General features: G+C 46.6%; 1 protein-coding gene across 3 annotated transcripts in view; it reads right to left on the bottom strand.

Annotated features, from left to right (window-relative positions):
* Positions 1-23,553, bottom strand: part of loxl3b (lysyl oxidase-like 3b) — a 46,481-nt gene that overhangs the window by 20,352 nt on the left and 2,576 nt on the right. For 2 of the 3 annotated variants that reach the window (XM_061743433.1, XM_061743434.1), the window contains exons 2-8: positions 14,748-15,110; positions 13,243-13,406; positions 10,865-11,082; positions 8,477-8,542; positions 5,277-5,333; positions 2,557-2,764; positions 1,550-1,730 (exon numbers count right to left, since the gene is read on the bottom strand). In XM_061743433.1, coding sequence (XP_061599417.1) covers positions 1,550-1,730; positions 2,557-2,764; positions 5,277-5,333; positions 8,477-8,542; positions 10,865-11,082; positions 13,243-13,406; positions 14,748-15,102 — 1,249 coding nt within the window. In that variant the 5' untranslated portion in view covers positions 15,103-15,110. The remainder of the gene's footprint in view (positions 1-1,549; positions 1,731-2,556; positions 2,765-5,276; positions 5,334-8,476; positions 8,543-10,864; positions 11,083-13,242; positions 13,407-14,747; positions 15,111-23,553) is intronic. The other variant, XM_061743435.1, reaches the window with a different exon arrangement.

Raw genomic sequence — 23,553 nt, 5'->3', positions numbered from 1 at the left:
CTAGGAGGAATTCAGCAGGCTGGTGGTCTGACATCAGTCTGAGCTCTGCTGCTTCCTCTGATGAATCGAGGAGAGGTCAACAGACTTCCTCTGTGGCTGTGCACACACTGCATCATGCACCTTTCCAACATTTCCCAGAACTGAGCCTGAAAGGACTGCTTGTTTCTCCTTTGATGGGATCTCCAGGCAGCTGAACACACACACGTCCACCTCTCATTCATGCGTGTTATTATATATAAAGCATTCCTTTAGGTAATACAAATCTAAGGAATGAGAGCGCAGATTATCCGGTCTGGATGTAGATTCACCTGAAAGGTTAAAGTGACCCAGACATCTCCAGTAAAGAGGCTCTATATTGAACTAAGTTGTTTTATCTAAATTGACATTACGTGAATTTTGAAGGTGGATCTTCCTGGAAAGCTGAAAGCTGCTAATTCTGGCTGTTGAGTAACCATGACAATCATGAACAGAAAAAGGGAGACGTTGAGGATGGTGAGCACTGAGCAGATGTAAAATGGGGCGCAAGGAGGAGGAAGAGCCAAGGTTTCTTCTCTCAACTGTCATGGAGGCCATGAACTCCCTGGTACATGAAACGGAAGAACTTGATGCGCTGATGGAGACAAACGAAGACGCTCAGGAGTGAAGCAAAATCTGTTTCCCTGAGAAGCAGAAATCTTCACTGCGTTCACTCAGGAAGACAGAGACTGCAACATGAAACAACAGATGTTACACCATGTGACTGTGAAGGAACGTCTCTGCCCCCGGATGTGCTGCCAGTCTCCGTCCTTGTGCAGAACGTTCACCGGAGAAACCTGCCAGTCAGGGTTCAGCATCACTGGCTCAGAGGTTGCCAAACAAACGCAACACTCACACACAGTGCGTTTACATGCAGCAGTTCAATCGGGTATCTGATGTATAAGACATCGTTCAGACTTTTAAACTGCATGTTAACACCTCAATCCGATCTACTTCGGACCTATATCGGACATTTAATAATCGGATAGCAACACCTAGATAAATCGTTTAGAGTCTGGAATTTTAATGCCATGTATATGGAGACATCGGATATTGCAGTCTGCACATGCTCGAGAATTTCCTCTGGGGCGTTCACCCGGAAGTGAAAGGAGGCGTGTGTTAAATAGTTGTTTAAACACCTTTAAAAAGATTGAGAAAGAGATGGCAGAAGCTTCATCAGGACACCGGAGCAGATCAAAGTAAAGTGGAAAAATATACGGAAGGCGTACATTGGCGCCAAACAAAACAGGTCAACCGGAAGTGGCTCTTTGTTGAAATGGTTACCATGGTTACCATGGTTAGAGCGCCACATAGCATCACGGAGTCAGCCATGCTCTGGACATTTATCTGATTCTCTGAACAGCATGTAAACTCAGACAAGTGATTCAGTCTTCTGGATGTCTTTATCTGATACGATCAGAAATCCGATTTCTTTGCTGCATGTAAACGTACTGACAGATTATCACACAACTGAACTCCAGCATGCAGGAGAACGGCGTTCTCTTTGTGCGCTCAAAGCCGCAGCGCTCCTTACCTTGTCCCATCCGGGCTCCTGTGATGGCCTCCTTGGCGCTGCCGAAGCCCAGCTCCCTGCAGACGACGCTGGCGGACAGCAGGTTCCAGCGGTCGTCACACACCGTCCCCCACTCGCTGCCCTTCAGCACCTCCACCCGGCCCTCGCCCACCCGGGCGCCGCCCTTCAGCCTCACGTTGCTCTGAAGCACAAAGAGAATCAGACCCGCTCAGCGGTAGGGATGGGCGGTATGGACTAAAACATTTATCACCATCATTTCTGGCATTTATCCCGATAACGATAAAAAAAATACAAAAAACGTCATCAACGGGAATTTTTCTTTCTTTCTTTCTTTCTTTCTTTCTTTCTTTCTTTCTTTCTTTCTTTCTTTCTTTCTTTCTTTCTTTCTTTCTTTCTTTCTTTCTTTCTTTCTTTCTTCCTTCCTTCCTTCCTTCTCCCTTCCTTCCTTCCTTCCTTCCTTCCTTCCTTCCTTCCTTCCTTCCTTCCTTCTTCCATTCTTCCTTCCTTCTGCCTTCCTTCCTTTCTCCCTTCCTTCCTTCCTTCCTTCCTTCCTTCCTTCCTTCCTTCCTTCCTTCCTTCCTTCCTTCCTTCCTTCCTTCCTTCCTTCCTTCCTTCCTTCCTTCCTTCCTTCCTTCCTTCCTTCCTTCCTTCTTCCATTCTTCCTTCCTTCCTTCCTTTCTTCCTTCTCCCTTCCTTCCTTCCTTCCTTCCTTCCTTCCTTCCTTCCTTCCTTCCTTCCTTCCTTCCTTCCTTCCTTCCTTCCTTCCTTCCTTCCTTCCTTCCTTCCTTCCTTCCTTCCTTCCTTCACGCACACGTATAATGTGCGTCGTCCGTCTTTACACAAAAACGTCATCAAGGGGAATTTATCGTTTTTACCACGAGATGACAAATTCTTACTGTGGGGAATTTTTTTGACGGTACATCGTGAACGGTAAAATATCGCCTATCCCTACTCAGCCGGCCCGGCGACAACGATGCTAAGCAACATATACATACTGTATTCCTTACCGAAATTTTGGGCTTCTTTTTGGACCCGGTGTTCTGCATGAACATGGGCCCGGGCATGCAGCTGACGACGGCCGGCATGCCGCCGGCGCAGGGCGAGGTGGCGTTGGGCTTGGTGAACTGCAGGGGGCAGGCGGCCAGGTGGACCTCTGTACCCGTACAGGCCACCGAGTGGATGTGGAAGTAGTTCTTCTGACGCTCCAAATACAACCTGAGCGGAGCAGAGACGGCAAAAGTGGCGAATCAGACACCGAGTGGCTGGATGGCCGAGAGATAATACTCTAACCTCTGGACCCACAACATTATTGAACTGAACGCAGAAGTGTGTCTCTTGAAATACTCGGTGCTGTCCATATCTAGCTAGATTAGATTATTACCGTTCAGTTTCACCAAAACTGCCGTTTACATCCCCAAGAGTGTGTTTAAGAGCTGAAGAAGGAGGATCTCTGTTCATAAGCTTTCACATGTCTGAGAGTGATTCTCTTCTGGAGGATGGATACCACTCTGACATCTGTGTGAAGACTATGCAGCTCAGCTCAGTTCATGGTAGAGAAGCTGGGAGCCGCCTTTTCCCCCCCGGCTACTAATCCCCCTACCAGCACCTCTCCAGCACGGCCTGCAGATTGGGGTCTGGGGTTACGGGATCGGGATCGTCTTGGACAGCCGATCCCTGGCAGCCGAAGTCGGCAGTACCTTGCCTGCGGGGAAAGGAGTCCGAGCTTGTATAGACGGCTGAGAGTTATTGGCCGGACAAAACTGGGCTCAGATCAATAAACAACACAGTATCTGAAACCATGTCCATCCATCCATTTTCCGCCCCTTATCCGTTCCCAGGTCGCGGGGGCAGCAATCTCAGCAGAGATGCCCAGACTTCCTTCACCCCAGACACTTCCTCCAGCTCCTCCGAGGGGAGTCTGAGATGTTCCCAGGCCAGCCGAGAGACATAGTCTCTCCAGTTTGTCCTGGGTCTTCCCCGGGGTCTCCTCCCGCAGGGACATGCCTGGAACAGCTCCCTAGGGAGGAGGGACATGCCTGGAACACCTCCCTAGGGAGGAGGGACATGCCTGGAACTCCTCCCTAGGGAAGAGGGACATGCCTGGAACACCTCCCTAGGGAGGCGTCCAGGAGGATCCGATACAGATGTCCAAGCCACCTCAGCTGACTCCTCTCAATGTGAAGGAGCAGCGGCTCGACTCCGAGCTCCTCCCGGGAGACCGAACTCCTCACCCTATCTCTAAGGGAGCGTCCAGCCACCCTGCGGAGGAAACTCATCTCGGCCGCTTGTATCCGCGATCTTGTCCTTTCGGTCACTACTCAAAGTTCATGACCATAGGTGAGGGTAGGTGCGTAGATTGACCGGTAAATCGAGAGCTTCGCCTTTCGACTCAGCTCCCTCTTCACCACGACGGTCCGGTACATCGGCCGCTTAACTGCGGACGCTGCACCGATCCGTCTGTCAATCTCACGCTCCATCGTTCCCTCACTCGTGAACAAGACCCCGAGATACTTGAACTCCTCCACCTGAGGCAGGACTTCTCCACCCACCCGGAGAAGGCACGCCACCCTTTCCCGGTGGAGAACCATGGCCTCGGTTTTGGAGGTGCTGATTCTCATCACTGCCGCGTTGCACTCGGCCTCAAACCGCCCCAGCACATGCTGAAGGTCCCGGTCCGATGAAGCCAACAGGACAACATCATCCGCAAAAAGCAGAGATGAAATCCTGTGGTTCCCAAACTGGATCCCCTCCGGCCCCTGGCTGCGCCTAGAAATCCTGTCCATAAAAATTATGAACAGGACCGTGTCTCCTGGACTTGATGTGGTCCTGAAGGAGCGCCCTGGTGGATGAGAGGGGGACCGTCCTGCACTCCGGGGGAGGGAACGAGCTCTGACAACTCACTTTCATCAGCCCTGCCCTCTCGGAGTCTCTGGGTATCTGCTGAAAGGTGCAGCACCTGTTGGGGTACACTTGGCATCATGAGCCAGCGATCAGGGATTACTTTCTACTGGCGTCATCACATCTGCCAACGGCCTTTATGAGTGTGGCCCAGCCCGGGGAGGAGCCGAGCTGTCAGCTGATCACCTCGGGTCAGGTGCTGGGCAGAACCACCAGAGCCCGCGACCTGCTGCTGCCTGCAGACATCCAGCGTGGCAGCTGTCAATCAAAGCAGCTCCTTTGCTGATGATTGCTGGTGATGTTGATTATTGATCCAATCACTAGCTCTGCGTTTTTTGGAGGAAGTCTCTTCATGGGAGCCCATCTTATTTAACTTCTCGCTCACGTCAGAGCCAACATGCTCTGATCTTTGATGGTTAGATTGTTCTGTTCCTCCTTTAGACAAATCCAGGCCAGTGTTTTCTCCTGTGTCTGCTTCTTATTTCACACTAGACTAACTCTGGTTCCACAAGCTCCACTGGTGAGAGTGGTATTGTTCAGGTTTTCACATTTTCATAAACACAACTTCTCTTTCTCTCCTGTTTTAACATCCAACTGTTCTGTCTGCAGAAGGCATTTGCTTTAAAAGTCAGACATTAATGTTTGATACTTGTTGTCTTTAGCTGTATGCTTTCATTCTGAAAGTCCATTCAAAAGGTTCTCCTTGTGCAGTTACATGTTCAGGATGGATGCATGATGTTGTTTATCTAACACTTTTGTTTTTTGGCAAAGCTGTGGGACATGTGGAAAGACCTGATTAGATTTATTAGAATGTTTGTCCTCGGATTACCTTTTTCCAGGACTGCTCTGTTTAGACTTAGATTTAACTTTAGCTTTGGGTGCCTGCCTGTAAGGTAAACACTGGTTAGACTGCAGCTCTGAGAGAAAAGGAGGTGACAAAATGAAAAAGAAATCACAAAAACAAAGGTTACGTGATGATGGAACGGATGTGTCCCGTTCAACACAGCTGTGAAGCACATGTCTGCTACGTAGCAGGTTTCTGTCCTTGAGCGTGCTCGTGATCTAAAGTACTGTCTCAGAAAATTAGAATATTGTGATAAAGTTATTTATTTTCTGTAATGCAATTAAAAAAACAAAAATGTCATACATTCTGGATTCATTACAAAGCAACTGAAATATTGCAAGCCTTTTATTATTTTAATATTGCTGATTATGGCTTACAGTTTAAGATTAAGAATATTCTAATTTTTTGAGATAGGATATTTGAGTTTTCTGTAAGCCATGATCAGCAATGTTAAAATAATAAAAGGCTTGCAATATTTCAGTTGATTTGTAATGAATCCAGAATGTATGACATTTTTGCATTACAGAAAATAAAGGACTTTTCTGAGACAGTCCTGTAAAGTACTGATAGGTTAGATATTTAAGCTTCACAGATTAGCTGAACCAGACACAACCGTTCTTAGTCCACATAAACACAAACATTAAAGCATTCATTCATTTCAAGTTCCAACATGTGACATTCATGGCATGACTTTACTTTTTGAGAGGATGAATAAATAAAGAGTAGAGGTCTGAGCAGGTTTGATCATGAAAGCGTGGTTATCAAGCAGAAGATGGCATGTGGACTGTATCGGTGGGTTGTTAAACGTTTACTCGCCATCGCTCCAGTTAAAGTAACTTCCTCTGTGGAAGGTCTTGCCAAAGAAAGCTCCATCCAGCCTCCAGTTAATCCAAACATTGGCAAGCCGGGATGAAGCTGCGTAGCATTACTGCACATCATATCCTCCTTTCTGATACTGCTAGATCAGGGGTCGGCAACCCAAAATGTTGAAAGAGTCATATTGGACCAAAAACACAAAAAACAAATATGTCTGGAGCTGCAAAAAATGAAAGGTCTTGTATAAGCCTTAGAATGAAGGCAACACATGCTGCATGTATCTATATTAGTTATAAATGGGGGAAGATTTTTTCATTATGCACTTTGAGAAAAAAGTCAAAATGTCGAGATTAATGTTGAAGTACAATCTTGAGAAAAAAGTCGAAATGTCGAGAGAAAAGTCGAAATTTCGAGAAAAAAGTCGAAATGTCGAGATTAAACTTGAAGTACAATCTCGAGAAAAAAGTCAAAATGTCGAGATTAATGTTGAAGTACAATCTCGAGAAAAAAGTCGAAATGTTGAGAAAAAAGTTGAAATGATGAGAAAAAAGTCAAAATTTAGAGAAAAAAGTCGAAATGTCGAGATTAAAAAGGAAAGGCAAAATGAAGAAAAAAGAGAAAAAAAGAAGAAAAGAAGAAAAAAAAGAAGAAAAAAAGGAAAAAAAAGGTCAAACATTTTTGAAAAAGCTCCAGGAGCCACTAGGGCGGCGCTAAAGAGCCGCATGCGGCTCTAGAGCCGCGGTTTGCCGACCCCTGCACTAGATGTAGATGTGGCAACCTCCAGAAATCCCTTACCCTACCTTTAATGTGCCTTTAACAGCACATTCAATGTTGAAAAAATTAAAGTCTGCAGAAAAGCTGTGAATGAGGAGGTTGTTTTTGTGCTTTCTTGTACTTTTTAAAGTAATCTTACTTTTACTTAGGTACACCTTAGCTGCAGATATTATTATTTTTTCTTCATGTTCCAGCCATCTGTCAGGTTTTATGACAGATGGAGAGATTTCATTTTATATGTTGATGGTTATTCTTTCCACTGACTTTTTTTATGTCTTTAAAACAGCTGGCGGCGATCTTGTCTTATCTAACGTGGCAGACTCTGTCCATCTGTCCCTGAGCTAAAACCGGCACAGAAAACTATTTGCAGATTCTTGCAGATGGGACGTGTAATGATCCAGTTTGAGAACCCAGCGCCTCGTCCAGGAACCATGCCATCACGACTGCTGGATCACTTATTAGCTCTAATAGTTTAAAAGCTTTGTTACAGGAAGAATCAGGCTCCAGTTACTGGCATGGCAAAAACTGACGTCCATCAAACCAAACACTTTAACATGTTTTTGATTTCTTACATTTTATCTGATGTGTCTAACAATTATAATCAGTACTGGAGTTGAGGGGGATGAGGGGAGATGGCATCCCCCCTGAAATAAAAATGGTCAAAATCATCCCCCCTGTAAAAGTGCCACCCCCCCTTTCCATCCCTTATGTCATTTCATCAATGAATGTGGTTTTACTGCTATTTCAACATTTATAGTCATCACCAGAAAAATAACTCCAGAAAAATGTGACAATTTTCACCTTTTTCAGGTACATTTTCACTTGAAATAAGTAGGAAAATCTGCCAGTGGGACAAGATTTATCTTCTTACTACAAGCAAAAAAATCTTGTTCCGCTGGCAGATTTTTCTACTTATTTTAAGTGAAAATCTACTTGAAACAGGTGAAAATTGTTGTTTTTTCCAGTGATGAGTCTTGTTTTAAGTGTAATGAGATTTTTTTTACTAAAATGAGACATTTGAACTAGAAATAATACAAACATTCTTGTTAAGATTTTGAGTTTTTGCAGTGATCCATTTTACTTATCCTGTGAAGGACAGAGTCATATTGATAAGTTCAGAAAAGTGTTTTTTATTGTTGTGTTTTGATGTATTTGATGTAAGCCCAGTGGATATTTAAAGCTTACAGAAGGCTGCATTTAACTGCTGCTATGTCATTCCTGCAGTATTTCTGCAGCTGTTTTGGTCAGTGCTATTATTTGTAATATATTATATTGTTTGTAATCAGCACAAATTATCTGTCCCCATATGATGAAATCCACCATCCCCCCTGATTCTTTTTTACAACTCGAGTACTGATTATAAGAGAAACTGGTTGAAGAAGAATCATAGTTATCAATCCACTTTAGCATCTCTCAATCTGTGCCATGACAGTAGCAAGGATGGAGAAAAGGACAGAACATGATCTGGAGGAGACAGGTCAGCTATCTACTGTATCTACGACCAGCGGCTACGCCGTCGGCGTCTACCCAGCAGGAAACCCCCCGTCGCCGCCCCCGGCAGGGCTGGACGGAGGGTTTTCCCCTCCACAGTGTACCTTCCACCAGCTGAAACATTAACCTTTGGACTGGAGACCTTCTCCGCCGCTCGCTTTTTCAGACGTCTGCAATAATGGCAAAGTCAGATTCCATCACATGCAGGCGAGAAGCTACACACGCAAACAGACCCCTGGAGCTGGCGGCACACAGGCCCGGGCCAGCGCCCTCCGTGGGCTGCAGGGGTCAGTGGCACCAGGCATTTTCTACATTTCACAGGTCGTCAACACATCACATTTTACAGACTCCGAGACACCGAGACACCGCTGCCTGATAACAGTCACGCAGCGGATCCGGCTCGGCCGGACCTTCGTCTTCGTCTCGTGGTGGATATTTTTGTTCAGCATGTGACCTCCTTCTGGAAGCCGAGTCCTCGACCCCCGACCGTTCCCCAGAGCCTCTCACATTCCTGAGTGAAAACACACATTTCCACTCGTGCTACTGTGAAACATCTGGGCCTGAATAAAAGCTGAACCGAGGAGACGAGGAGCCGGGAATGAGTCTCATACTGGACCAGAATTCACTGAAAGTCTGCACATCCTATCTGTGCAGGCGGGCGGTCGACAATAACTCTTTAAGTTCCTCTGATGAGGCCAAGAGACAGAAGAAAAATGTCTTTTCTGGTACGAGGGAGAAGAAAAACATCCCAGAACCGGAACACAACAACAAACATTCATCATGAGTGCTGCTGCTGTAAACGGGACATTGGACTGCACACATTCCCTCTTGCGGCCGCGGTAAACACTGGTTGCTATAATGTCTACTCTTCTCTGAACGAAGGCTGAATCGCTGCTTGTGGTCTGGTCAGAGTTGTCTCTTCTTCAGAGAGACGACAGAAAACGTCCCTCCTGAGTCGGGAGGACGGGACGGCACTGGAAAGCTGGGGGGATGGTCACTCCTGCCTGCTCCTCAATTAAATCGTGTATTAAAATACCTGGGGCCTCATTTATAAAAGAGTGCGTAGGATTCATACTAAAAGTGCACGTGCGCCCAAAAGCTGAAAATGGCGGGCGCACAAAAAAATCCTGATTTATAAAACCGTGTGCACGCACAATGTTCCCTTTATAAATCACAGTCCAGCTGGAAGGTTGCGCACGTGAATTTGCCTCATATCCCGCCCTCTACACGCCCACTTCCTACCATAAATGGTCAATGCAAACTACATGATGATTGTATTTGCGTATAAATGAGCCTGCTGATCCTGCACAGCGGCTTCCTGCAGTCTGTTTCTGCTGTGCGTCAGGATGAATGAGACGTGTCGAGCCACCGTGCCACTAAATTTCACGGAGACTGAGATGGAGATGTTGTGGATGAGGGGGAGGCAGGAAAACCACATTATTTGGTGGTCAAAGTAAAAGTAGAAAAAGTATATAAATAGTATAAAATAAAGCGAGTGAGTGGCAGCACGTCATTGCTGCGCTAAACGCAGTGAGTGCCACGGACAGATTCAGCGTGCATCGCATGACTGAGGAAGAGGAGGGTCTGGTACTAGACGGGCCAGCACTCCTGATCAGACCTCGGGAGGCAATTGTGCAGATGAAGGTAATGATGGACTCTTTGGGACAATTTAACACAGTTCCTCGGTTTTAGAAAACCTCTCAAGCGGCGTGAGAAGAAGCGTCACAGAAGCTTAATGTCTTAACTTTAGTTTTAGTTTAGCTCAGTCGCAGGCTCGAAACGCAACAACGGATGTACCGGTATATAAACAGATGGATCACGCTGGCGGGAGAAAGCCTGGAACAAGTGGAGCTCATCCTGTTTACAAATAAATAAAAGTCTTTCTCCTAAAACATCCCAGTGTTTTTTCTGATTTGTGGTTTTCTGAATCTTTGTTAGATGAGAATATAAACCTCATCATGTCTGCTTAATAAACAAACAAGTGGGCCGAGATGACATGATCCATGATTGATTGATGGACTGATTGATTCATTTCCCTCTCAGGGATTCATAAAGTATTTTGAATTGAACTGACTGATATATTCTGCAGCTGTTAACTCGAGCTGTTCACACACACCGAGGAAACTTCCCGACTGACGTCTCGCCTCTATCTGTCTTCAGACACCTCAGTAAATAACGCTGAGTCACCGCTGAGATGAGGTGCAGCTGGTTTACGTCCAATCAGAGCATAGATTTGCCTCTTTGTTGTTGTTCTCGGCGTCTGATGTGGACGCTGACTTTAAGAGAAAGGGATTCCTAAACACCTCATAGGGGCTTATTTAACCGCCTTTCCACTCCTGCTCTTTCATTTGTTACCAACCGCAGCAAATGTGTTATAAACACAAGTTTGCCACACTTGCTTAAAAGCCCTCTAACCGGCACCGCTGCAGCTTTAACTGGGGGGTGAAGCTGTCTCACACCCACCCTCTGTCTCAGCCTGAGGGTTCACTTACTTGTAAAAGTTCTTGTTGACCTTCCTCTCATGCGGGAATCCCAGCATGCCGCAGACCACGCGGCTGTTCTTGATGGTCCAGCCCAGGTCGCAGATCTGCGCCCAGCCGTCCTTGTGCTTCACCTCCACCACGCCCTCGGTGATGGGCATCCTCTTCTTCGCCGTGGCAACCACGGGCCGGAGTCGCACCTCCTCCACTCTGCTCTCATCCAGCTGGGTCTGAGAGGACAGAGAGACGTCTCAGTCTCAGTCTGGCACATGAGACACAGTCACTGGATGTAGACCTGACGGTCCAGGTGACACAGCTTTGACAGGATCTTAATTCAATCAAAACCTTTTCGGTGAGCACAACAGCACTACAAACACACACTCAGAGCCGGGGGATTTTGTTGGAGGCAATGCGGAACCTCTATGGCAAACCATTACCATATTTTCTGGGCTTGCCCAAAGATATAGCCATATTGGCAGGAGGTGGCAACTGTAATATCTGAAATGTTGGGAGTGGAGTTAGATTGCTCATTCATCACACTATATTTAGCAAAGATGCCAGAAACTGTTCCTCTCAAAGATACATATTTGCTGAAGATACTTCTGGCAAGCAGCAGGAAAGCGATAACTCGTAGTTGGTTACAGGCTGACCCTCCAACAAAAGATCAGTGGCTGAAGATTGTAGAAGGTGTTTATTGTATGGAGAGACTCACTTTTGTATTGAAACTTGAACTGCAGAAATGTGACAAGTACTGGGAAAAATGGATTATGTATGCACACTAACAAAGATATGACACTGTAGCACGATGTATAGAAGAAATTGTATTGCCTAAAATCACAACTTTTCCTTTTCCTCACAGTAACGTGCGTGCAAACATATTTTCTAGACTAAACCGTGAGTCATGGCTGCAGAAGAGTCCTTTCTGGTTTGAGTGGGTCATGAGGTTCTGTACGGGACCGTCTGCGACCAAGATGACTCACTTCCACTGCGGTTTATCTGGAGACAACAAAACAAGCGGCTGTGGCATGCAGTTTAGCTGCCAGGTTTCACTGAATCTCCCCGACAGCCACGTGCAGAAGACACGAAGCACGTCACGCACATGAAAAGTCATTCAAACTGTTGGAGTGACCCGGTCCACCTCGGACCGCTCAGTTAAAGAAATATACACAGGCCAGCATGCAGCTCCCGAAGCTCCGGCCTGCAAACATGCACAAAAGAGAAAAAAGGGAGGAGGAGAAGAAGGGTGAGAGGCACTGCCCAGCGGATCATGTCGGTGCCCCCTGCAGCATAGGCCTATAGCAGCATATCTATCACGAAGCTATGTTTGAGACTAACTATTATAGTCTTGTTCTATAGCTGCAACTATGACTACTGACTCTAACACACTAGAGTTTACACTACCTAGAGATTTACCTACACCAGCTAGAGGTTTACTAAACACTAACTATAGGCTTTACTAAACAGAAAGGTTTTAAGTTTGGTTTTAAAGGTGGAGGTGGTGTCAGCCTCCTTAACCCAGATTGGAAGTTGGTTCCATAGTAATGGTGCCTGATAGCAGAACGCCCGCCCTCCAAATCTACATTTAGATACTCTAGGAACTACGAGTAAACCTGCACTCCAAGAACGGAGAGCTCTGCCAGGAACATAAGGCACTATCAGGTCTTGCAAATAATGCATGGATGCATGGATGGATGGATGGATGGATGGATGGATGGATGGATGGATGGATGGATGGATGGATGGATGCATGGATGGATGGATGGATGGATGGATGGATGCATGGATGGATGGATGGATGGATGGTGGATGGATGGACGGATGATGGATGGATGGATGGTGGGTGGATGGATGGATGATGGATGGATGATGGATGGATGGATGGATGGATGGAAGGATGGATGGATGGATAGATGGATGGATGGATGGATGGATGGATGGATGGATGGGTGGTTGGATGGATGGATGTATGGATGGATGATGGATGGATGGATGGTGATTTAACTGAAGACAGATCTAGAGGTAAGAGTCTCCATCAGTGATCACCTTCTCTCCATAACTACGACTTACAGAAATCTGCAACACAAACTTACTCAAAGCTTTTACGCAGTTAGATGTGAAACCTTGACAAGATCCAACAAGTCCACTGAAAGGTTTACCAGCAGAGCTGTGGATACACTGAATCAGCTCAGGGAAACACAGCGGAGATTCCTGCTGATAGATCCAGACTGGGGCTTCAGAGCAAAGCACATGTGCAGCAGTAGCAGCAAGTGCTGGGTGTGTTTCATAACGGAGCCCGTACCGTGTGAGAGAGTGTGAGTATTCATGAATAGACTGATCCCCCTGAGCATCAATCACCTCCCCACAGTGTGTAAATGTCCTCAGTAACTTACGTCGATGACGTTGGAGTCGACGAAGCCGGGTATCCTCTCATCTTTGCACACCACGCCAGCATCCTCGTCATGAGTGCAGTCGCTGTTGCCCCAGCCGCGGGATTTGCACAAGTCGATGCTTTTCTCTCCTCCTTGACACAACACGTTGTCCAGCCAGATCTTTCCTGCAGGGGCGGCAGAGCGTCAGTGAGGCTCCGGCATGACTCCAGGCCTGCCGGGGAACCTGGCTGCTGATAACACCCGCGCTCAAGCAGCAGCAAGCTGCACTCGTCCTGGGAACCCAGACCCAACCTAGTATACTTCAGTTAGCAGTAGCATATCAGCATATCTTACCAAGTTCAAAGGGTCATGACGCAGGTTGGGTGGGGTGGAAGATATCATGAGATTACCTAACTTTCCTTTCTTTGTTTTTTTCTTCTGACACACGAAAACTGCTAAAATGTATAGCTTCTTGAAGCTGGAGAAAATCAGATACACCGTTAAAGGCTCCTCGCAAAACTTTAGGAGAATTCGGAGTATTATGAGAGTTTACAAACACCACTGAATGACAACTAGAATATTATTCTTAGAGTGAGGCGGCAGCTTCCCCTCATAATATCCTTCATTATTATTTTTGCAATTTAATAGTACACCCCCCCCCCCCCTTTTTTCCCTTTTCTTTCCTCTTTCTCTCTTTCTTTCTGCGCTACAATGCAAAAACTCAAAATCTTACCAGGAATATTTGTCTTATTTCTAATTAAAATGTCTCATTTTTAGTCCGAAAATCTCATTACACTTAAAACAAGAGTCATTACCAGAAAAATAACTTGTAATTTTCACCAGTTTCGTTTTTTTTTTTTTTTTATTTAATAAAAAATTTTTTTTACCTTGTTTGCACACATATTAATGATTGATACCATGCCAGTAAAAACCAAAGGCATATATATGTGCATTATTACGATATTTAATACATATACATATATATACGCATACATACGCATACACATACATATATATACACAGATTTTTCTACTTATTTTAAGTCAAAATCTACTTGAAACAGGTGACAATTGTTGTTTTTTCCAGTGATGAGTCTTGTTTTAAGTGTAATGAGATTTTTTTTTAACTAAAAATGAGACATTTTAACTAGAAATAAAACAAATATTCTTGTTAAGATTTTGAGTTTTTGCCGTGTATATTGTATATGCTCCTTCTGTAATCCTGGGTTATACAAAAACCTCAATGGACAATCATTTTTATGTACATCTGGACTCAAAGGGACAATACTTGTATGTATTTGAATATTACAGCCATACTATGCTTGTATTCTGTATAACCTGTAACGCCGTAAACATATGTACTGTATATTGTTTAATGTAAAACCAATAAAAATTTCTAAAAGAAAAAATGTAGAGCTTCTAAGTATCAACAGCTCCAGGTAACAGTCGTGTTATTCAGTGAAACTTTGTCCTTGAGAGCGATGACATCACGACTTACCCAACCATGTAAGTGAAATCAACTCTTACCTTGACCTTGGCCGTATTTGGCGCTGTGGGTCCAGCCTGTGGCCTCCACGAAGCCCAGCTGGCGGCACAGCACGTTGGCGTTGGTTATGGAGAAGTCGTCGTCGCAGATGGTTCCCCACTCTCCCTTGTGGAACAGCTCCACGCGGCCCTCGTTGTGTTTCCGCGGGTACCCGGCCAGCCGGACCTGGAGCCGCTGGGACGGAGGCTGAGGGGACGGCGACGGCGACGGCGACGGCGCCGGCGTCGGCGTCGGGGCGGTCGTGCTCGACGGCGTGGTCTGGGCTAGGCAGCAGGGAAGCCACAAGCCAAACACCAGGCCCAGAGCTAATTGCTGCCTGCGTCTCGACTCCTGCATGGCTTCAGCTGCACACCGACACGAGAAAAACACAACATCACAACAGGAAAACTCAGTTTTACTGTGGGCTACATCATCATTTACTCTGTTGGGCCTTCTTTATGTAGAGATTACAAAAGGTCATCATCAAACTACAACAATAGCTCAACAAACTTAAATGCTAAGGGAGAAGATGTAATCGAGTGACAACCTGATCTCACAAAAATCGTGAGATCAGGTTGACAAGTGACGTCCGTGATGTGGTTAAATACGTAAAAGGAAGCAGGCTCTCAGAAGTAAAGAAGCTGAAACTGCACCAACTAAGCACAAAACTGTTCAACCAAAAACTGTGACAACTTTCAATCCTTTCATTTCCAATCATTTACAGCACATAATATTATCAGAAGAGTCTGAGAATGTGGAGGAATCTCTGTGTGCTTGGGTCAAGGCTGAACAGGGACGCCGGATGGAAAAGGAAAGAAAGTAAAAACAGTCCTCTGTGCTGCTTTGTTCATGTTGAAATGTCAGTTTCAGTTTCATTTGAAAGAACATTTCTTACTTGTAGAAAGTTTTTTTCAAGCTGTAGGTACCTGTACTGACCTGTAGTGACCTGTACTGACCTGTACTGACCTGTAGTGACCGGTAGTGACCGGTAGTTACCTGTAGTGACCTGTAGGTACCTGTAGTGACCTGTAGTGACCTGTAGGTACCTGTAGGTACCTGTAGGTACCTGTAGGTACCTGTATGTACCTGTAGTGACCGGTAGTGACCGGTGGTTACCTGTAGTGACCTGTAGGTACCTGTAGTGACCTGTAGGTACCTGTAGGTACCTGTAGGTACCTGTAGGTACCTGTAGTGACCTGTAGGTACCTGTAGGTACCTGTAGTGACCTGTAGTGACCTGTAGGTACCTGTAGGTACCTGTAGGTACCTGTAGTGACCTGTAGGTACCTGTAGTGACCTGTAGGTACCTGTAGTGACCTGTAGGTACCTGTAGGTACCTGTAGTGACCTGTAGGTACCTGTAGTGACCTGTAGGTACCTGTAGTGACCTGTAGGTACCTGTAGTGACCTGTAGGTACCTGTAGGTACCTGTAGGTACCTGTAGTGACCTGTAGGTACCTGTAGTGACCTGTAGGTACCTGTAGGTACCTGTAGTGACCTGTAGGTACCTGTAGTGACCTGTAGGTACCTGTAGTGACCTGTAGGTACCTGTAGTGACCTGTAGGTACCTGTAGTGACCTGTAGGTACCTGTAGGTACCTGTAGTGACCTGTAGGTACCTGTAGGTACCTGTAGGTACCTGTAGTGACCTGTAGGTACCTGTAGGTACCTGTAGGTACCTGTAGTGACCTGTAGGTACCTGTAGCTACCTGTAGGTACCTGTAGTGACCTGTAGTGACCTGTAGGTACCTGTAGTGACCTGTAGGTACCTGTAGGTACCTGTAGGTACCTGTAGTGACCTGTAGGTACCTGTAGGTACCTGTAGTGACCTGTAGGTACCTGTAGGTACCTGTATGTACCTGTAGTGACCGGTAGTGACCTGTAGCTACCTGTAGTGACCTGTAGGTACCTGTAGGTACCTGTAGGTACCTGTAGTGACCTGTAGGTACCTGTAGTGACCTGTAGGTACCTGTAGGTACCTGTAGGTACCTGTAGGTACCTGTATGTACCTGTAGTGACCTGTAGGTACCTGTAGGTACCTGTAGGTACCTGTAGGTACCTGTAGTGACCTGTAGGTACCTGTAGGTACCTGTAGTGACCTGTAGTGACCTGTAGGTACCTGTAGGTACCTGTAGGTACCTGTAGTGACCTGTAGGTACCTGTAGTGACCTGTAGGTACCTGTAGTGACCTGTAGGTACCTGTAGTGACCTGTAGTGACCTGTAGGTACCTGTATGTACCTGTAGTGACCTGTAGGTACCTGTAGGTACCTGTAGTGACCTGTAGTGACCTGTAGGTACCTGTAGGTACCTGTAGTGACCTGTAGGTACCTGTAGTGACCTGTAGGTACCTGTAGTGACCTGTAGGTACCTGTAGGTACCTGTAGGTACCTGTAGTGACCTGTAGGTACCTGTAGTGACCTGTAGTGACCTGTAGGTACCTGTAGTGACCTGTAGGTACCTGTAGGTACCTGTAGTGACCTGTAGGTACCTGTAGGTACCTGTAGGTACCTGTAGTGACCTGTAGGTACCTGTAGGTACCTGTAGGTACCTGTAGTGACCTGTAGGTACCTGTAGGTACCTGTAGGTACCTGTAGTGACCTGTAGTGACCTGTAGGTACCTGTAGTGACCTGTAGGTACCTGTAGGTACCTGTAGGTACCTGTAGGTACCTGTAGTGACCTGTAGGTACCTGTAGGTACCTGTAGTGACCTGTAGGTACCTGTAGTGACCTGTAGGTACCTGTAGGTACCTGTAGTGACCTGTAGTGACCTGTAGTGACCTGTAGCTACCTGTAGTGACCTGTAGGTACCTGTAGGTACCTGTAGGTACCTGTAGTGACCTGTAGGTACCTGTAGGTACCTGTAGGTACCTGTAGTGACCTGTAGGTACCTGTAGGTACCTGTAGTGACCTGTAGTGACCTGTAGGTACCTGTAGTGACCTGTAGGTACCTGTAGTGACCTGTAGGTACCTGTAGGTACCTGTAGTGACCTGTAGGTACCTGTAGTGACCTGTAGGTACCTGTAGGTACCTGTAGTGACCTGTAGCTACCTGTAGGTACCTGTAGTGACCTGTAGGTACCTGTAGTGACCTGTAGCTACCTGTAGTGACCTGTAGTGACCTGTAGCTACCTGTAGTGACCTGTAGTGACCTGTAGGTACCTGTAGTGACCTGTAGGTACCTGTAGTGACCTGTAGCTACCTGTAGTGACCTGTAGTGACCTGTAGCTACCTGTAGTGACCTGTAGTGACCTGTAGGTACCTGTAGTGACCTGTGGTGACCTATGGTGACCTGTAGGTACTTGTAGCTACCTGTAGGTACCTGTGGTGACCTGTACTGACCTGTAGTGACCTATGGTGACCTGTAGTGACCTGTGGTGACCTGTAGTGACCTGTAGCTACCTGTAGTGACCTGTAGTGACCTGTAGTGACCTATGGTGACCTCTAAGTACCTGTGGTAACCTGTAGTGACCTGTGGTGACCTGTAGGTACTTGTAGCTACCTGTAGTGACCTGTAGTGACCTATGGTGACCTGTAGGTACTTGTAGCTACCTGTAGTGACCTGTGGTGACCTATAGTGACCTGTAGGTACCTATAGGTACCTGTAGTGACCTGTAGCTACCTGTAGTGACCTATGGTGACCTGTAGTGACCTGTAGTGAACTGTAGGTACCTGTAGTTAACTGTGGTGACCTGTAGGTACCTGTAGTGAACTGTAGTGACCTGTGGTGACCTGTAGGCACCTGTACTGACCTGTAGTGACCTATGGTGACCTGTAGGTACTTGTAGCTACCTGTAGTGACCTATGGTGACCTGTGGTGACCTGTAGGTACCTGTGGTGACCTGTAGCTACCTGTGGTGACCTGTAGTGACCTGTAGGTACCTGTGGTGACCTGTAGTGACCTGTGGTGACCTGTAGTGATCTGTAGTGACCTGTATGTACCTGTAGCTACCTGTAGTGACCTGTAATGACCTGTATGTACATGTAGCTACCTGTAGTGACCTGTAGTGACCTGTATGTACCTGTGGTGACCTGTAGGTACCTGTAGTGACCTGTAGGTGCCTGTAGCTACCTGTGGTGACCTGTAGCTACCTGTAGTGACCTGTAGGTGCCTGTAGCTACCTGTGGTGACCTGTAGGTACCTGTAGTGACCTGTAGGTACCTTTAAAACGATCATGTGATGGGAAACACGGCACATGCTCAGGATCACACCTGAAAGCACCGTTTGCCATCTCATCCACATCTGCAGACAAGTTCTTCTACTTTTACCCCAAAGGATCCCCCTGTTAGCACGGAGATTAGGTTGCATTTGAGAAACTATTCGGTCTCTTGTTCGGTCACTCTCATTCCTCTTTTCCATTTCTTCAAGCATGGACCGACCCCCCGGACTACACAGGAGCCGGACCTCCTCAGCTCAAAGGCCTGCACCTGCATGAGAGTACGTTACTGGCCGCTGACGGACAGCTGCCAGGTTCATGCAGGTAGTAACATCCCGAGCAGCCGTCTCTCACCGGGACGATGGCAAACAGCTCCATGCATCCACTACGACAGCTTTGCTTCTTAGCAGAGGAGTTTCAATTCCCACGTTTGCGATTTCTGACATAGAACTGTGCTGGTGTCTTTAGTATATCATAAATAACCCACAAATGTTTAGGGAAAATTCATTGGCTGCATCATTTTAGCAGCGAGTTCACACAGAGGCGGTTGAATACTTTTACAGCCTTAACTGCACGAGCCGAATCGGCTGGATAATTCAAACCATCTGGCCAGTGTTGATGCAATTCTGGGGAGACGGTGGGAAAAATGCCAAGTATTCAGGCTCCGGTGAGCTCAGAATAAGCAGCAACACTTCCCTTTCTAACGGTTTTTATCCCAAGCTTTAATGGGGGACAGACAGCACTTTTCTTTACTCCACGTATCTTGTATATTTTTCTGATGAAGTCTTCAGTCAACTCTTTCCAATGCTCAAGTTCAGCTCAAGTGGACGGCACATAAGTCCACTATTGATGCCTGGAAGAGCAATCTGGACTGGAAGCTTTTAGTCACTGAAGGTGTGTGTGTGTGTGTGTGTGGGGGGGGGGGTATGTTTATCCATTAACCACACGTTTAAGCTGCCGCTACCAAAACATGGTCTGAGAGTAGCTACATGGTCTGAGTCCACTCTCTCAGTCTTTTGGGGGACTGGTATGTGTACCGACCCACTGGTCTGCCAGGAACCATGGTGGGGGGGGATTAGTTCCTGCTGGTGGTGCTGGTCCAACACCGGGTTTGACTGGATCAAGCACTTCCTGAAAAAGCTGCCAACCTCTCTCTCTGGTGCCCAGCCTACCACTTCAAAACGTCTGTGACCAACCCGTGACTGTGTGTGTAGAACGGGTTACCGGTCTCCATGGCGACCTGAAGTCTCAACAGGCCCTGTTCTACGAGGTGCATAAGCATGCATTGCACCCTCAGTTTATGTGTTTGCATGCTCAGTTGAAAAGACGAAAACAAAACTGACAAATGCGCGCGCGTCAGCCTGATTTATGGTTCTGCGTTAAATCGACGGCGTAGCCTACGGCGTAGGGTATGCGGAGACGCGCACCGTACGTTTGCGTCCCCGCGTACCCTACGCCGTAAGCTCCACGTTGGTGTAACGCGGAACCATAAATCAGCCTTCAGTGTCCGTCACTCATCTGCTTCCAGCGCGCAGTTACCTGCACCAGCAAGACGCTGCTCTCTGCTGCTCCGTTAACACAAAGTAACAATGGATATTCGGAGGTGGTTCAAGCACAACGATGCAAGTAAGTTTATATTTATGGTTATATTTATTTTTGTTATTTATTTTTCTGTTTTATTTTCTATTGTCTGATGGGTGAGGTAGCCCAGACTAAATGTAGCATTTTCTTTGTTCTGCAGCAATATTGCTGCAATAAAGCATTTGAAATACACTTTAAATATTCTTGTTTTGCTAGTATCATTCCGCTTGAAATTATGGGAAAATGCATAATTTAGTGTTGAATAACGTGCCAGGCATGTGCACCCCCTCTGATCTGAGATGCACCCTAGTCATCATTTTCTAGAACCGGCCCTGGGTCTTAAACAGCCGCTAATTCAGGAAACACCATAAAACCCACGTTACATTTCTGTCGCCAGCAAGAGAGCCACACGTTGCACATATGGTTCCCTCAGTACCATTACAGTCTGTGGTCAGTACAATAAAAGGTAAAATGCTAATAGAGGTCCTTTAATATCCTCCAATAACGTTCCACAGATGATGTCTTGAAATGTCAGTTCCACTCTGACTCACAGAAAGTCTCTTAACTGAGGGAATTTTTTACAATAAATCTTTTTTTCTCTCTTTTCTTATGCGTCCTTCAACAGAGGCAGTATTTCTGGTTTTTGAATCATGTTTCTAGGTTAAACAGTACTAGATGATTATATACAAACACATACGACCGCACTTTTCAGAGAAAAGCCACAGATTAAAAGTTGAGAAAACAATATACCTCCTATTGGACAGACTGAAACTACAGAGGATCCAGGGGGGAGGAATGCTTCCCGAAACTTTGACGTAGTCTGAAAATCCCATCGTAGAATATTTATTTGCTCTGTAAATGAAACCACACGGCTCAGCGATGACTGATTCAAACTAAGTGATGTACCAGTGAAGAAAACCCTTCAAGCCAAAGCGTAGTCTGACAAATAGATTAAATGTTATTGGTTTGAAAGCACAGCGGAGAGATGGAGATGTTTTCTCTGAAGATGTGAATGTTTCAGAGCTTCTGGACGACAGACAGGAAAAACTCTGATAACAGCTGGAGCCATTTTTCAACTATTACGCAACAAAAATGAGTATTTTCAGGCTGGAGACGGCCGTGTGCAAGGCGTGACGGGAGGTCCTGGTACCAGTTATGATTCATTAGAAGGTTTTCGGTTTCATGTTACAAGTTATTAAGATTGAGGCAGTAAAAGAGTGAAAGTAAAAGGCTATACTTTGTTATCTTTATTTGGGATGAGGGGGGGATTACAGTTTATTCAAAAAATAATTGTATGATACGATAAAAGCATCAGATGTTTTACACAAAAGCTCAACTATCAGATCAGTGGCCAGAGTGGGTGATGAGAGACGTAGGAGACGGAGAAGGGTGGAGAAAGGTGACTCCTGGGTCGGTGCTCACTGGCATTTAATGTACTTCAGAGAATGAAGAAAGCAGGAATATATCAGATTCTCCTGAAGGCAAAGGGAAGATTGAAGACTGGTTAACAGTTTAACTAAGATTAAACGAAAGGCCTCCGATCCAGCTTCAGCCCTCACTCCTCACACCTCCATCAGTTCCAGGTCCATTCACTCCTCACACCTCCATCAGTTCCAGGTCCATTCACTCCTCACACCTCCATCAGTTCCAGGTCCATTCACCCTCACACCTCCATCGGTTCCAGGTCCATTCAACCCTCACACCTCCATCAGTCCCAGGTCCATTCACTCCTCACACCTCCATCGGTTCCAGGTCCATTCAACCCTCACACCTCCATCAGTCCCAGGTCCATTCACTCCTCACACTTCCATCAGTTCCAGGTCCATCCACTCCTCACACCTCCATCAGTTCCAGGTCCATTCACTCCTCACACTTCCATCAGTTCCAGGGCCATTCACTCCTCACACCTCCATCAGTTCCAGCTCCATTCACTCCTCACATCTCCATCGGTTCCAGGTCCATTCAAGCCTCACACCTCCATCAGTTCCAGGTCCATTTACTCCTCACGCCTCCATCAGTTCCAGGTCCATTCACTCCTCACACCTCCATCAGTTCCAGCTCCATTCACTCCTCACACCTCCATCAGTTCCAGCTCCATTCACTCCTCACACCTCCATCAGTTCCAGGTCCATTCACTCCTCACACCTCCATCAGTTCCAGCTCCATTCACTCCTCACACCTCCATCAGTTCCAGCTCCATTCACTCCTCACACCTCCATCAGTTCCAGCTCCATTCACTCCTCACACCTTCATCAGTTCCAGGTCCATTCAAGCCTCACACCTCCATCAGTTCCATGTTCATTCACTCCTCACACCTCCATCAGTTCCAGGTCCATTCACTCCTCACACCTCCATCGGTTCCAGGTCCATTCAACCCTCACACCTCCATCAGTTCCAGGTCCATTCACTCCTCACACCTCCATCAGTTCCAGCTCCATTCACTCCTCACACCTCCATCAGTTCCAGCTCCATTCACTCCTCACACCTCCATCAGTTCCAGCTCCATTCAAGCCTCACACCTCCATCAGTTCCATGTTCATTCACTCCTCACACCTCCATCAGTTCCAGGTCCATTCACTCCTCACACCTCCATCGGTTCCAGGTCCATTCACCCTCACACCTCCATCAGTTCCAGGTCCATTCAACCCTCACACCTCCATCAGTTCCAGGTCCATTCATGCCTCACACCTCCATCAGTTCCAGCTCCATTCAAGCCTCACACCTCCATCAGTCCCAGGTCCATTCACTCCTCACACCTCCATCAGTTCCAGGTCCATTCACTCCTCACACCTCGATCAGTTCCAGGTCCATTCACTCCTCACACCTCGATCAGTTCCAGGTCCATTCACTCCTCACACCTCCATCAGTTCCAGGTCCATTCACTCCTCACACCTCCATCAGTTCCAGGTCAATTCACTCCTCACACCTCCATCAGTTCCAGGTCCATTCACTCCTCAGCTCTCACCAGCTGTACTCCCTGGTTGTTTCCCTGCATGCACGGTCACTGTGTGTGTGGGTGAAAGGGATAATTACCAACGGTTCAGCTGTGCTAACCTTGGATTGCACCTCCAAATAA

This window comes from Cololabis saira, chromosome 16, assembly GCF_033807715.1.
Source record: "Cololabis saira isolate AMF1-May2022 chromosome 16, fColSai1.1, whole genome shotgun sequence".
Lineage (NCBI taxonomy): Eukaryota > Metazoa > Chordata > Actinopteri > Beloniformes > Belonidae > Cololabis > Cololabis saira.
The sequence above is the reverse complement of the archived record's forward strand: the minus strand, read 5'-3'. Positions and strand labels throughout refer to the sequence as shown.